The following is a 16997-nucleotide window of genomic DNA, read 5'->3' on the forward strand; positions in this document are numbered from 1 at the left end:
CTGAGGTGGAATGAAAAGTTAACTAATTGGAATTGAATCCCCCAAAAGAGAAGTTTCTTTTCTCTTTTATATCCAATCCTAATTAATTTAAAATCTATTTTCTAAAACTAAAATAATATCTTTTCCTATTAAAAATTAAAGTTTAAATCAGAATTAATAGGAATCAGTGTTTTCTGCACGTGACGCACGTCACGCGTACGCGTCGATAGTCTTCTTCGCGTGTCACGCATACGCGTCAGGTACGCGCACGCGTCGCTCTTCGCTGTCATCTCCTTTAATTCTTGTGCTGATTCCATTTGTGCAAGCTTCCTCTCCATCCTTTAAGCCATTCCTGCTCTATATCGCCTTCTTCTCTTTTTCTGCGGAAGCTCCATCAAATCCAACCAAATACTACCTAAAATAAACAGAATTGCACACAACTCAAAGTAGCATCCATAGTGGCTAAAAGATAATTAATTATTGATTAAACTCAACAAATTAAATGCAAATTCACTGGGAAAAGATAGGGAAGATGCTCATGCATCATGTTCCCAAAAAGCTAATAACAACGACAGACAAAACACATTTCCTAATTAAAGTTTTTAATCTTGCTTTCTTGGATGCTTGAAGCCTGGAGTTGGCACAAATGTCATGAATCTTTGCATTTTCTTAGCAGTTGCGGAACTTGTTCCTTTCAGTGTTTCAACCGATATGGCCACGGGTGATTTGGTGGAGGTAGGGGTGGCAAACGGGCCTAAACCTGCCGGGTCTGCCCGCGTAACCCGCCAAAAAAGGCGGATTAAGCTGAAAAATTGGGACCGGCAAATAGCAAAAGCCCGCCTAACCCGCATCGCTTAAACCACGGGCTTTGGCGGGGCGGGGCGAGCTTCCCGGCCAAGCTTAGTATTTTTTTTTGCAAGGGGATATTTTTACAATTTTTTTTACCAAAATTCAACTTTTTCCAACCCAACTACAAGAGAATGAAGATAAAAATTGAGTGTTTTGAATTATGTTTATTTTGCTTTGGAGATAATATTTATAATTATATTTTGGATTATGTTTATTTTGCATCGGAGACAATATTTATAATTATGTTTTGGATGAAAACTTAGTTTATAATTATGTTTATTAGATATTTATAATTACAAAGACTCTAATGTTTGTGAATATAAAAATAATAATTTTTATGCCTTTAGAAATTATAAATTTATTAAAATGATTGTGAAATTATATATATTATTTAATAGCTAATAATGAAAAAAGAGAAGAGATTTGCCAGGCTTAGCCCGCTAGCCCGCAGTTAAGCGGAGTGAGGTGGGATTTTAGGACCACCTCACTAGGCGGGCTCCCCCGCTTGCCACCCCTAGGTGGAGGCATTCAATCTTGCCTTGCGTTTAATAACATGAAATTTGGGTGGCCTTCCTCTCTTTGCATCCTGCATAGGTCAATTGGTAGAACCGTTATATTTTAACTAAATAAACGCAAGTGGTGTTAAAGATAAAGCAATAAGTAAACAACCTGAAGGTCCTCAACAGGCGGTTGGGTATCTTGTATTGGTGGGAGCCTTTTGGTTGGCTAATTGTCACCTCAGATTGTGGCTGGATTGGTGGAGGAGGTAGAGCAAGGGATTAAACATCATTGTTGGTGTTTTTTTCATCTGTAGGGGGAGCAAGCTCTTTAACAAGTGCAAGCTGCAGTTGCATCTGCCTAGCTTGTTCGTCAGCATCTGCTTGTTTCTTCTTTGCACAACCTCTCTTGTTGTATCCAACTTCACCACAATACATGCACCTGATTGGATTGTACTTTCTTTTCATCATGGTGCTTGACTCAGTTGGTTGTTCACCCTTGTCTCTTCTCCTCTTCTTGGTAGGCCTGCCGAGTTTTAGCTTAATTGGGGGTGGGATAGGGACAGGTGACGGTGTTTACTCCCACGGATCTTGTCCCTTCACCGGGTTGACATTGAAACAGTATGTCTTCTTATACGCCTCTACCATCAACCATACATGGCAGTACTCCTCAGTCCTCTTACCATTTTTATCCTAAATTGATGAGATTGCATGCATACATTGCATCTCTATAGCCAGCACATATAAATTTAATGAAAAATTGAAATCAATTCTTACTAAGTGAGAGTAAGGAAAGGAATGAAAGGGTTGGATGATTTACCTGTGAGTTTTCAGAACCTACAAGTGCAAATGTGCTTTTCCAGGTCCACCACCATGTTAGTGGGCCAGCCATGAACTTCAAACAATTCCTCTTTATCATCCCCACACCATTGGGGAGCCTAGTGACTAGATAACTTTGTCATAGTTTCTAGTCTGCTTTGCTGAACCAGGAGTAGAATTTCTTGATAGTTGCTCAACCTTTATCTGTTCTCTACCATGCTCTTCATGATTATTCTTCTCACCTTTTCAGTCAAAGTAAGAATAGGCTTGGTCCTTTCATGCTTGATTTTTGCATTGAATGATTTTCAAGCATTGTTGCAAATGTTATCAACCTTTGGATCCTCACTGAAGTACACTTTTGTCCAAGCTTCCTTTGGCCACTTGTCAAGATACTGCCAAGCCTGCTCATTAATCACCTTAACTCTCTTCATGTTCCTATCAAACTCATTGCATGTTCTTGATCTAGCGCACTCCCAAACCAGATCTTTTAACTCTGTGCTACCTCATTGTTTTGAGAAATTCCGCCATAGATGCCACACACAAAATCTGTGCTAGGCACTTGGCATCACTTCCTTCACTGCTAGAATAAGTCCCTGACCAAAAGAGACAAACCCAAAAAGATTGTTAATCATATCAATCCTTTAAAGATGCTCATTAAATCAATTTAGTCATACTAGTATATCTCATTAAATCAATTAAAACCCAAAATGATGTATTCGAGTATGAAAATGGTCCTCACCTTCTGTATGTCTGAAATGATGCACAACTTGTTATCATTGTAGTTGCCAAGGTCTGACTGCAACAGGTCCAAAAACCATTTTCAGTTGTCTTTATTTTTGACATCCATAATTACATAGGCAAGGACAAAGATGTGATTGTTGGCATCTTAGGCATACGCAGTCAATATTTGCCCACCATGCAAGGTCTTAAGAAAAGCTCCATTCAATCCAATCATAGGTCTACACCCAGCCTTAAATTCTTTTTTACACGTATCAAGACACACATAGAACCTCTCAAATTAAGGAGGACCCTCTGGCATCAGGATGACACCAATTTGAACTGTAGACTCGGGATTACTTGTGAATAATTCATTAGCATAGTCCCAGACTAATCCATACTGAGCAATTTCATCCCTATCTATCACTTTCCTAGCAGCTTTCAATGCCCTAGTGATGCAGGTGTTATTCAGATTTATATTACACTTTCTGACAAACCACTTATAAGCCTCTCAATGTCTCATAGTAGGATGCTTCCTACGCATTGGTACAAGTTTACTCAAGGTCCACTATTGTTTACTATGTGTACAGTATACTACCCAAGGACAACCCTCTGCCTTACACACAGTCCTAACCCAAATTTTGTCATTCTTTGTAAACAATATGTTTCTACCCCACTAGATTGTGTAGTCTCTAGTTGCTTGCATGAAATGATTCTTTGATTTGAAAATCATACTAATATCAAATTTGAGGTCCCCCAAACTTTGCTTTGTCATTATACTGAGGATAGACAGTTAGTGATTTCTCATCAGAGTCCAATTCCTGGCCTGAATTCTCTGAGTGCCATGAGTTGACATCCGAATCACCATCATCAACATCATTATCTTCTAGGTCTGTCAAATAAAAAACACCATGTAATTAGTCACTTTACCTAATTTAATCACCATAACATGTCAACTCAGTTAGTCAAATACCTGAATCACAACTTTCCTCATCATCAGAAGCTTCATAGCTCGAATTGTCAGTCTCTATTTCTTTATCTGCTAATCTGTTTTTAGCAGGCTTGTGTTTCTCTTTGGCCTCACTTTTTTTGTTCACCTTTGTAGAGTTCACACCGTCATCACTGTCACTACTGTATTCATCATCTCATAGCGCCTTTGGAGGCTTGTAAAGGTTGTCCTCACACTCTCATAGGAGTCATGAGAGTCACTGTCTTCTTCAACCTCTAATGTTTTCACATGCCTTCCAGCTCTTGTGGTGGTAGTGACATTGGTCTTTGCTTTGGTCTGAGGTGGAGCAGAGGTCTTTTTGGTAGGCTGAGTATACAATTTTTTGGACTGTGATAGAGTTTCAATAGGGTGAAGTGATTTTCTGGTGGGCTGAGATGATGGTCCAATGGGCTTAGATGATGGTTCAGTGGGCTTGTTGGGTACCTTAGTGGGCTGAGATAGTTGCTTAGTGGCTTGGGTATGCAATTTAGTAGGCTGACTTGGTACCTTAATAGGCTAAATAGGTAACTTAGTGGACTGAGAAGGCAATTTTGAGGGCTGAGAGTATAATCTGGTAGCCTCAGATGAGGCCTTCGAGGATTGAGAGCATGCTCTTGGATGGGATGGTAGCTTAGTGGGTTGAGAGTGCTGTTTCTTGGTTTGGGATGTTTTTTTCCACATCTTCTTCCTTTTCATCAACCACAAACAGCTCTGAAACATCATGTTCGAAATACAGGTTGATTAAATTGAAGTTTCTCCTACAATCATTGACTATTGCAATCAAATCATGATCTGTGGCTAGCCTCCTCAACCCAGATTCAAGGGAAACTCCGGGAGATTTTCACAAACATTCCCTAGCCTCAACATATCCCAGTTCCTTAAAGTAACCCTTCACAAAGAACACATCAAGTGTGTCACTGTCAACTCCCATTAACACCTCCGTATGATCGGGCTCATAGTACAGATTTCCACCCTCATTCCTCTTAAACTTTCCACCATAGTGAAATACAAATGTCATAGGAGGACTCTCCATCTACAAAAGTAAAAATCAAATAACCTTAATTAACAACAAAATATGCAACAACCTTAGAGTAACAATTGCATGTAAACACACAACAAAACAACATACTCATAATCATCACAAACCCTCGACTAAGACCAAACACCAAAATAACCCACAGCATAATAACCATGAAACCTGTCACAGAAACCTCATAGAGAACATGTTCTTCCTAATACCGTGCCTTGTCTAGCAACGTCAACTCCAAACCCTAGTCTAACTAAATGTTTCTTACAACTACGTCAACATAAAGCGACACACACCAACACTACAAACTCAAAAAAACTGACAAAAAAATAAATTTTTACCTATGGCAGTTACTGTCCCTTCCTGCAACCACGTAAGTTCTCCGCAAGCTCCTCCAACTTTCCACTCTAGTAGCGCCAACTTCTCCACAAATATTGATGCGCACAAAGGTCGTCAAGTAAACATGGATGTTATGATCATAGGCAAGTGTCTCAGGGCAGAGAGTCACAGAATAGAGAAGAGATGAGGGGTTTTGGAGCAAAAGTTGAAGAGGATTGTTATGAGAAGAGGTGATGGGGAGAAACATTTGAAAATTCCACTTTAGACCACAAACGACGTCGTTCCATGGTTTTAGGGTGGAGGATTGAAGCTACGTCGTTTTGGTGTGTTTGCCACGCTGTAACTTAACGTTTCAACTCAGCAAACGTTACACACCTCAGCAACTGATATGACGGAAGAATGAATGCCACCAACGTCGGTATCTTCTGGGGACGCTTTTGATTAATTTTATCTTTCAGAGACCAAAATAAAAATTAGGATATCTTTTAGGAATGATTTTAACTATTAACTTATTTAATTTTCTTTTCTTTTAGTTTTTTTTCCCTTCGTCTACTTTTTCCCCCTGAACTTACACTTAATTTTAATATAGAAGAATTCATTTTATATCAAATCACATATAAACATCTAGACTTTTAAATCAAACAATTAACTAAAATATTCAATCATATGTAAGGTAAAAGCTTGTTAGAATGCCATTTCACAATAAGATAGTAGTGTTAATAACTCTTTATATATAGCTAACTTTTTAAGATTAAGATATGTTGACTCAATTTTAATGTCTTATATATAATAATTTATCTTTTCGTCTATCATTCAAATAATTTTCAATGCAGACTTGTACAAAGGCGTGAATCTTGAATACTATATACTTTGGATCTTTTCCAGCTAATAGTAGAATAAGGAGAGGGAAAAAAAATTAATAAAACTAGCTCTTTCGATAACACATTCAAGCATAACTTAATCATTAAGAATTTCCTCATTAAAATTAGAAATTAAAAGAATTATATTTCCTTTTTATACTTTATTAGGCATCGCTATAAATTTGAGATATTATTTTCTGATGATGCTTACAGCTAAGAATTAGAATCTTGCCTTGGAAAGAAATTAAAAATGTACATTTCGAGAAATTTCTTGCCTTGTCCACCTTATTTGGATGCATTATTCTATGCATTCCAAATGTGCGAATCAAATATGAATTTTATATATGTGTGTGTGTAGGGCATATTCGTTCAATGCAAACCACATAGTGTTCTTACTTTTCATATATAGGTGGCTTTATTTAGTTCAGTCGTTTAATTATCTTTCAGAAACGAAATAAAATAGAATAGAAGATTGGAGAGGTTATTTGATTTGTACGATGAAACAAAACAAGAAGAGAACAAATATATTGGTTGATTGATAGTATTTTCGTTGTTATTGGTCAACAACTCAACTGCGTTCCCGCCACAGTGTCATGGCGTTGCAAATTTGCAACAAATTAAAGCGATGTCGTATGCTCATAGCTAAAATATTATCTAAATCTTAAATGAGATAACACGCTTTCTTGTCTTAATACATATGTTACTAAAATATAATTATGATTAATCAATTTAGTTTAATCTAGTAATTAGTTTATTATTTAGTTTAAGCAAGTATCGAGAATTTAAATTTTACTTTATGTATACAAATAACTCATTAATTCGTGACAAATTTTTAAATAGAGTTCAGAGCTAAAATGGATTAATCCTTGAGTTGACGGACATCAAGTATGCGTATGAAAAAAAAAAATAATTATGATTAACTACCACGGTTGAAATTATGTCGCACGGTTTCCTTAGCTTGGTTCTATTAACCAAAAAAACTAAAAAAGTTGTGATGTCACACGCCTTAAAAAGTCCTAAACCACTAATATAATATTGGACTTACGGCAATGTCTCTCTCTCTCATGTAGTCATGCTCCTAACTAAATTTGTGGCTTCAAACACCTTAATTAGATCTTAATCTCATTATAACACTCATTTTGGGACATAATCTTTTAAAATAAAAATTTAGTATATATAGATTGATTGATAGTATTTGAATAATTTTTTCTGGTGTCTATTCGAATAAAAATTTAATTATATATAAAAAGTTATTGTCATGATCCTCATTCCTCTATATTTTCATGCATGGGTACTTTAGAGTTGCTTCTGATGAAACACCTAGTCACGTTAATGTCTATTTGTCCAAAAAAAAAAAAAAAAACCTATCGATATGTTAATATCTACTAATTTACTAATAGCATATAGTATATTGCGTGGAAACTCATGCTTTAACTCGTTAGCTTAAATAAATTTTTGGTTTTTATAAAATAAAATATACTCTATTTTTACAAAAAAAAGTAATAATTCATATTAAAAATAAAATTAATATTTAAAAAATAAGTATAAATATGCATTAATATATAATTAATTTAGCGATTAATTTTTTACATGTAAGTTGCATTTTTTCTATAAAATACTCATTTTTTGTTTTGACTTTTAACATTTTTCTTTTAATTTGGTTCGACAAAATTTAAAAAGCTATGGTTCTAGTTTGAGTAAATCACCATAAATATTTTCAAATAATTAAATTGCCAACAAAAGTATCTTTTAAATTTGCTTATAACAAAAATATTTTTAAATGTAACAAAAAATATCCTTTTTTTATAAGTGGCAAATGGCATCTGCATTTAGCAAAACACATGTGTATTTAATTAATTTTTTTTACAATAATAGGATTCTTATTTAAAAAGTACATGAAAAATAGAACCAAAATTTTATATCTAGATTTTTATTTTAAAAAAATATTTTTGGTCATTTACAAAAAAATTCAAAAAAATTATTCATATAGTATAAAATTATCAAATTTTAACAATAAAAATATCTTGTTTTTTTAGTTATACTTACAAAAAAATACATCAAAACATATAAATTTTTTTTAAAATATATATTTAATATTAAGTATTTTTGTCACATTTTAAAATATTTTAAATTTATTTTTGTCTTTTAAAAAATTTAAAGATATTTTTGCCAACAATTTAATCATTTCAGGACAATTTTAATAATTTACTCTTATAGTTTCTAATATTGATTTGCTCCATTAAATACTAACTTGATAAGTTAAATGTTGACGCGACATGTCATTAGCATAAATAGAAACCAAAAACTTTTATTTCAACTAATTGAAATTCGTAATTCAATTCTTTGAAATTTATAAATCATTTTAATTGAATATATAAAAAATATTAGAAAGAATTTTAGTTATTTTCTAAAATCATTATTGCTCCATCCATACCGAAAATATTCGGGGAATAAATTTTAGTAAAAGTACAATTAATAGAAAAGCACAAAATATATTTTTTAAGAGTAACAACAATTTCATATTTTAAAAAATTATCTTTTTATATGTTACATTTAAATTTAATTTTATTCTTACAGTAGAAGTATAAACCTTACCTTTTTGAGGTTGACAAAATATGTTTGAATAAAAACAAGTTGTAGAAAAAGACATTAATTAAAAAGTAAATTTTGATGATATCCAAATCTTCAATAAATCATGACTCCCTCCTCTTTACTCTTTTAGAATTCTATTATCTGTAACACTGTTATCAAATAGTTATCATCTGATATGTATGAAAGACTTATTTTTTTTAAATAAGTAGTAGAACTAAGTATTAATCTCAAATCTTTTCCTTCCAAAAATTGCTCAACGAATTTTATTTATAACTCCAGGAGAAGGTAAAAATACAATTCAATATGGGTGATGAACAGAATAAAAACATATGATATTGTATCAAAGTACAGGAGTCCTTACCAATTTTACCATACTTCCATTAGATTCTATCCAAATTTCATGCAACAGAGGCCAATTTGAAGTCATTTATGGAAGTTGAAAATTCCTCACAAAATTTTGTTCTTTGCGTGTAAAATTTTCTATGATAAGCTTATTGTTCTACTTCTCATCCACCAATGGTTCCTATCTACTTCGACAACTTGTCCAACTTAATCTACAAGTAAGCACCAGAATCACTCATGCACTGTCTATTTTTCTGTGGAGACGTTATTCTAGTGTGGAAGAAGAGTCCTTTGGCTTACCTCATTGTAGATCCTAGATATTTTTTGTTCTTCGATTAGTGAAGAGATTCGGTGTTACAAATTGGATTTTAGGGAACAAGCTCTCATAGAGCTCGACTGATTTTGATTATAGTTTAGAATATTTGAAAGAACAGAGTATCGCCAATTCTTCGAGTATGTCTAGAAGTCTCCGAAAAAAGTGTTAACAACATCGCTTTAAGTTGAACTAAGAACTATCGCATAATACCCTAATATTTTTTTTTCTATTTACTTTTCTATATTATTTTTTTCTTACAATTTTATCTGTTTGTGAATATTTGAGAATCTCCTTTTTTTTATCTCTCTTATCCTGACTTTTGGATATTGTATTTATTTTTCTATTAAATAAAATACCACTATTGTTTTTGAAAAAAAATGTTACATTCAATTATAAATCAAATTCACTTCAAATATCCAAATATAAACAAAATTTACATTTTAATAGATATTTTAACACCAAATCATTTTCTTTAAAAAAGTTTAGTTAATATATACTCTTAGTACATTTAAAATTACTAATTGAAATTTTTTATAAAAAACATATAATATTTTCAATGCATTAATTATTATGAGTTTATTAAAGTTAACAATTAAAAAAAATCTACTAATAATAATCTTTATTAGATAAATCCTAAAAAACAATCTTTCTAAAAAAATTTATCTTTATAAAAAAAATGCGAAAGCCTATCTAAACAAGTCGAGTAATCATACCAAATAGGAAAGAATAAAGTTCTACATTCAAGTAAGATACTTAACAAAGTCTAACCAAGTTGTTATAACCACCTTTTAAATCATCGTGCTCATTCTCCTTCTCCTTCTTCTTTCCTTCTTCTTCTCCTCCTCCTCCTCCAATGTTACATCTTCTTTTTCTGTTCCTTTTTCGTTATTGTCATCACCAATAACACCAACATTTTGCAAACATCTTTATTAATTCTGATTTTTTCTGATGCCATCATTAAATAATTTCGGTTTATTTGTGTGTTAATTGAGGTTCACTTGATGCTACTGATAAGTATTGACCAAATTTTTTATTCTTTAAGTAATTTTTTAATTATTTGTTTAAATTTGAATATAATTTGATTCATTTGTGAATTAAGTTAGGTTCACTTGATACCACTTTTAAGTATTCACCAAATTTATTATTTCTTAAGAAATTCGATTCTAATTTAATATTTCTTATTGACCAATATAGTCCAGTATTGCTAAGAAACATTACACACCAATTAAATAATTTTACTATTTTTTTAAGTTACCAGCTAATTTTGATCCTAGGCAATTATTATCCAGGTAAATTAATAACATTAAGATTACATAATTCTTTCAATTGAAAGTAATTATAGTCAATTTCTGGACTTCAAATCTTCAAACAAAATTTCTTTTCCAATGATAATAATTGATTGAAGCATTAGTTCAATAGTGTAAATGAAAATAATACGAAAGTCTATCTAGATGCAGAAATGAATTGAAATGTGGTTTTTTTACTGATTGAATGTTTTTTTTTTTTGTTTAAATCTGAACTGAATTCGGTTCATTTATGAATTGAGTTAGGTTCACCTGATACTACTTTTAAGTATTCACTAAATCTGTTATTTCTTAAAAAATTCGGTTCATCTCTTAGTTTAATTGAGTTCATTTACATGCAGAAATGAATTGAAATGAATTTTTTTTGCTGATTGAATTTTTTTCACTTTTTGTTCAAATCTGAATCAAATTCGATTCATTTATGAATTGAGTTAGGTTCACTTGATACTACTGTTTAGTATTCACCAAATCTAAATCAAATTCAGTTCATTTCTAGATTCAAATGAACCTCAAATTAAAAGGAGGAAAAGAAAAAACACAGCAACAACAGCAACAATAAAAGAATGACGACTGAGAGAAAACACGCAAAGAAGAAGAAGAATGAAGGCGAAGAAAAAGAAGGAAGAATGCGAAGAAGAAGAAGAAAAAGTAATGTGAAGACAAAGAAGGAGGAAAGCGAAGAAGAAAAAAGAAGAATACAAAGACAAAGAAACATTATTGAAACGCGAGTATGTACATACGAATGTAATGAAAGTAATTTTTTTTAAGTTTGGACCTGCTTAATTAAACTTGAATACAAAAATACTTGAAATATGTTGTTGCACTGAATAGCAAATTAAGTCTAATCATTACAAATCTTGATTTATCAAATTTTACTCTATTTTAATCTATCAAGCATGTCAAGTGGGTTAAGTGCCAATGCAAGTGCCAACTGATGAGTTAGAATGAAAATACTTTTAGATCTAGATTGGTAATTTTTTTTGGAGTTGTTTATGTTTTTTAAAGACACAAATATTTTATTTTGTGTTTGACAAATATAAAAAACCACATACTCATATTTGTAATTTTAAAATGTTAAGAATGATGTATTTTTTTAAAGTTAAATTATATTTATTAAAATTAAAAAATTTAATATAATTTTATATATTAATAAATATTAAAACTATTCTTAATCAAATTATTTATGTCAAATTCTATATACGATCAAAATTCCTTTTTATTTATAATTATTATGATATTTTTAAATTTTGAAAATTATTTAATAAACATAATTATTATCATACATGATTATTGAAAATCACTTTTAGTCTCATTTATCAAATAGAAATGTTACTGTTTTAGAAAATTATATTTTAAAAACTAATTTTAAACTATTATTTATGAAAAATAAAATCTTTATCATACCAACTTTATTATAGGATTTTAAAAAGTATTTCTATTGTATGTTAATGCTTTATGTAAAAATATTATAATTTAACAAAGCGAAATTAATACTTTGGTTGACATCAATTAAAAATTTGATCATTTAACAACTTTTCACATGTAATTTTTTTCTGAACCAATTTATTTGTTATAACTTGCAAGTGGATCACAAGATACTTTCTGTGCCTAAATTGATATTTTCAAACTTTCAACCTATTAATTATTACAAGATCCATTGATAAACCACCTAATTACCACCAAGCAATTCCACAAACATAAAATCTTATAAATCTCTGTATTAATTGGTCTAGTAAGTTATCTTTTCCACTTAATGATATAAAATATAAAAATAAAATAAAAAATATGAATTGAATATTTAGAGCAACATATTCCTGTTCATTCCACCTAGGAAATGGTAACACTAACACACAATATGAAAACAACAAAGAAAGAACCCATTTTTAAAGTGTAGCAAAGCAGAGAAGTGCCAATTTGAAGTAAAACAGAGAGGAAGGTAGTGTCTTTGTTTTGGCGCTTTCCTTCATTAAAACCCCATAACACTTCTCTCCTTAAATTTTTCTTTTTTAATATTTTTCTTTCTTTCTGGTTTTCATCGCCGTTCTTTGATTAATTCAAACATCTTTCAAACCATTTTCTTTCTTCTTGTTATATTCTGTGGGCTAAAAAGTTTGCTCCTTTGTCCCTATCATCGTCTTCTTCTTCTCCATGATCACAACCAGCATTTGAGTTCGTAGAAAGAAAAGATGGGTTTGTTCGGCAGTTTCTTGGGGATCATTGGTTTTGTATTTGGAATCCCTCTTGGCCTCTTGGTAGGGTTCTTTGTGTTTGTTTACTCAGAAACCAAACAAGTGAAGGTAATCTTTTTCTTTCTGGGTGTTCTGTTGTTGTATCATGGTTATGTTATTCACTTTGATTCAATGCAGATTGAGACGCCTTTTCCGTTTTGAATTTTGGGTGTGGTTCAAAATCTGATATTTGTGTTTTGACTGTTGAATTGCAGGAACCTGTTGTTAGGCCAATCAGTGAATTAGGCCCACATGCATTGCAAGAACTTCTGCCTGAGATTCCTCTTTGGGTGAAGACACCTGATTATGAACGGGTTTGTAATCTTCATAGTTTCTTTTCTTTTTGTTTTTTATTCTGTCTTGTGTCAATGTTACTGTGCCATTGATGTTGCATAGTTCTCTCTTCTATGCAGGTTGATTGGTTAAACAAGTTTTTATTGGATATGTGGCCTTACTTAGACAAGGTACCTCAGAAATTCACTTGCATATTTTTCTTTTACTTTTTCTTTCTGCTATTGAGTGATTCTTCAATAATTCAATGATATTTGGTTTTGATGTGTAGGCAATCTGTGAGATTATTAGAAGCACAACAAAACCGATTTTTGCTGAATACATTGGAAAGTATCAGATTAAAGCAATTGAGTTTGAAGAGTTAACGCTTGGTACTCTTCCCCCAACTATTTGTGGTATGTCTCTTAGCTAAACCATATGACTTTTAATTTTAGTTTTTTGGTTGTAAATAATTTATCCAAAGTTCTGTAGAAAAAATCTAGGATTAGGTATGGTAAGTTGGGATAATTTTTTCACAGAGGATATAACCTCCTTTGGCATGAAATGTATTGGATTATATGAATCCTTTGAAATTTGAAGCACAATGCATTTTCAAAAGAAGTGCACTTGAATAACTTCTTGTGTTGTGATGAGAGGGAAAAGAAAATGTTGAGAAGAAAACCAGAACTATGTTTTTTCAGCTTCTAGACTATGAGTTATTGCAGTATTAATGCACCAATTTGATTCTTTTGTTTGTTGTCGACTGTGCAATTCGGCAGGCATGAAAGTCTTAGAAACAAATGAAAAGGAATTGGTCATGGAACAAGTTATCAAATGGGCTGGAAATCCTAACATAGTGTTGAATTTGCAAGTGTCATCGTTGAATATCACAGTTCAGGTTAGATATATAAGCCTAATTTTTTCTGCAGTTCATTCAACAATGATGCTTTGTTTTCTGGAATCATTCTTTTTTTTTTCCCTAATTTTTCTTCAGTTGGTTGACTTACAAGTATTTGCAATGCCAAGGATAACTTTAAGACCTTTAGTTCCTACATTTCCATGTTTTGCAAAGGTTGTGGTATCTTTGCTGGAGAAGGTAAAAGGAAATTTTGTATTCAAGCTTAGCTATATTGCTTTTCTTTTTCTAATTTTTGGAGTCAGAAGAAATCCCTTCTTATATGATGATATGTAATCATGTTGAATATACAGCCTCATGTGGATTTTGGGATGAAAATATCAGGAGGAGACATCATGGCAATACCTGGTCTTTATAGATTTGTTCAGGTACAACAACCTTACTTATTCTATTCTTTTTAATGATAGATGTTCTTGTTTTTGTTACTTTCTTAAGGTTGTTCATAATCCATTAATTCTATGCACATCAAATCTCTAGTTCCATCAAATGAATTGAACTGTGCTCTTCTAATTGCTGTGGCAGTTTATTATTTAGTCATACTTGAAAGACTAACTACTTTGTTTGCTTACAGGAAACGATTAAAAAACAAGTTGCGAGCCTCTATCTGTGGCCTCAAACACTAGAAATTCCTATTCTTGACGAATCGACGTAAGTTTGTACAAAATCATTTTCCATAGTCTACAAGCTTTATAAGTTTCTTGTCTTGCATTGTTGCAACAAAACCTTCATGGATCATGATTCTACCTTATCATTCTTTTCAGTGGTTAATATGAGCATCTAAAAATGGTTGTTTCTGATGTGTATAGGGTGGCGATAAAGAAGCCGGTGGGAATATTACACGTGAATGTCATTCGGGCGCATAAGCTTCTGAAGATGGATTTGTTGGGAAGTTCTGATCCTTATGTCAAACTAAGCCTCACTGGGGACAAACTTCCAGCAAAGAAAACCACTGTCAAAAGGAAGAATTTGAATCCTGTGTGGAATGAGAAATTCAAGCTTGTTGTAAAGGATCCTCAATCTCAAGTTCTCCAATTACAAGTCTTTGACTGGGACAAGGTTTCCCCTTATCTTTCCTCTAGTCAATTTCTTCTATGACAAGTCAACTATAGTGGCCGACGTGCCATAGTATAATTGGACGATAGTGTAAAATGAAAATTTTCTTACATTGTCAGTATATTCAAATTAAATTGATTTTTTATTTACATTTTGGTTGAACCACAAAAACTCTGAACTAGATCTTTATTCGGGTCCGATTTCCAGGTTGGTGCACATGACAAGCTGGGAATGCAATTAATCCCTCTTAAGATGCTTAAACCTTATGACAACAAAGAATTCACACTTGATTTGCTAAAGGACACAAACATAAATGAAACTCCAAGTAAGAAGCCAAGAGGGCAAATTGTAGTGGACTTGACATTTGTTCCATTCAAAGAAGATAGTAACAAGTTTGGTGGGAACTCAGAAGGGTATGGAAGAAAGGAAAGTGGAATTGATGTGGTATCTGATGATGAGGTGCAAGAAGGAGCAGGTTTGCTTTCAGTTATAATCCAAGAGGCTGAGGAGGTTGAAGGGGAGCATCACAACAACCCTTTTGCAGTCTTGACTTTTAACGGCGAAAAGAGAAAAACTAAGGTATACTTATTTTGTATTAGAGTGTGTTTGGTTTGCGATTATATTGTTTTTATTCTCAATGTTTTTTGTTTCTAAGATTTTCTGAAGGTTAAAAGGAAAGCGTTGAAAGCAATAAGGGTGCATTCGGTTTGTATTTTTATTTTCTGCTTGGATTTTGTGAAGGGAAAAAAGAAAACAAGTGGTGAAAACAGAAAATACGATTTAATTGCTTTCACCGATTTCTTTTTTCTTTACAAAATTCTAAAAATAAAAATACAAATTAAACGCAGCCTAATTTTTTTTTTTTTTGAGTTTTTTTTTTACAAAATTCTAAAAATAAAAAATAAAATTGCAAACCAAACACAATAGTTTTTCAAACGTAGTCCGTGTGTAATTTTGTGGTTTTATTATTTTATATTAAGAAAAGAGAAATGATTTTAATAAACGTGCGCAGGTAATGAAGAAAACTCGTCACCCACGTTGGAATGAAGAGTTCCAATTCATGCTAGAGGAGCCTCCTCTACGTGAGAAGATTCACATTGAAATTATGAGCAAGAGGAAGACCTTTAGTTTTCTCTCGAAGGTGCCATTTCACTTGATAAATGTATATATATTAACATTTTTCATCTTTTTATGATTATGAAATGATTATTTTGTTAATGCAGGAATCACTGGGGCATGTGGAGATTAACCTGAATGATGTAGTGCACAATGGTCGCATTAATGATAGATACCATCTTATAAATTCAAAGAATGGTGAGATACATGTTGATATACGTTGGAAGGTCGTTTGATAAATCAAATCATAAATAATAATATAACAACAATTAAACCAAACTATTGTGGTGTACATTTTGTCATAAATTATCAATTATTTATTTATTTGTTATGCTTGCACGATTTCTAGACCTTTTTTTTTATATTTTTTTATTTTGGTTAACAAAAGGCTCATTAATCATGTGTGGCTACTGGCTAGCTGGCTGAAACGTAACTTGTCAATAACAGAAAACAATATTGACATATTCATACCAAAAATAAAAAATTAAAATCAATTTTGTCATGTATTTTGCTTCAACACGTGGCACTGTCCGCACGGAAAATAAAGATTACGTGATTGACAATTGGCAAAGCTGCGTTATGAAACTTCGACTAAATCACGTGAGAAAAAAATTAGACAATTTTGTATCATATAATATTTAAAGAATTCAACGTGTGTGCTGGTCATTGCCTCATTGGTCAAAAGATAGAAATATTTCTTTTTTTTTTTTCTGATCAGATAAATTGGTCATAAAAAAAAATTTGAAATAAGACCATTTAAATAAAATATTTTTTTATAGAATGAA

General features: G+C 31.9%; 1 protein-coding gene across 1 annotated transcript; it reads left to right on the forward strand.

Annotated features, from left to right (window-relative positions):
- The first annotated feature begins 12457 nt into the window (after positions 1-12457).
- SYTC (Calcium-dependent lipid-binding (CaLB domain) family protein) lies at positions 12458-16491 on the forward strand. The gene is made up of 13 exons (XM_016321929.3): positions 12458-12565; positions 12792-12926; positions 13073-13171; positions 13271-13321; positions 13420-13543; positions 13907-14025; positions 14122-14223; positions 14337-14411; positions 14615-14691; positions 14850-15099; positions 15304-15675; positions 16109-16237; positions 16320-16491. The coding sequence occupies exons 2-13, from the start codon at positions 12816-12818 to the stop codon at positions 16446-16448; spliced, it is 1638 nt and encodes a 545-aa protein (XP_016177415.1). The 5' UTR covers positions 12458-12565; positions 12792-12815; the 3' UTR covers positions 16449-16491.
- The last annotated feature ends 506 nt before the right edge of the window (positions 16492-16997 follow it).

The sequence above is a fragment of the Arachis ipaensis genome, chromosome B9 (assembly GCF_059453495.1).
Source record: "Arachis ipaensis isolate K30076 ecotype BB chromosome B9, ASM5945349v1, whole genome shotgun sequence".
Lineage (NCBI taxonomy): Eukaryota > Viridiplantae > Streptophyta > Magnoliopsida > Fabales > Fabaceae > Arachis > Arachis ipaensis.

Excerpts from the sequence above, each read along its gene's own strand:
- SYTC (XM_016321929.3), top strand. The coding sequence starts at position 12,816 with ATGGGTTTGTTCGGCAGTTTCTTGGGGATCATTGGTTTTGTATTTGGA. Across the intron at positions 13,322-13,419 it reads TGTGGCCTTACTTAGACAAG|GCAATCTGTGAGATTATTAG; the intron begins GTACCTCAGAAA and ends TTTGATGTGTAG. Across the intron at positions 14,412-14,614 it reads GTCTTTATAGATTTGTTCAG|GAAACGATTAAAAAACAAGT; the intron begins GTACAACAACCT and ends GTTTGCTTACAG.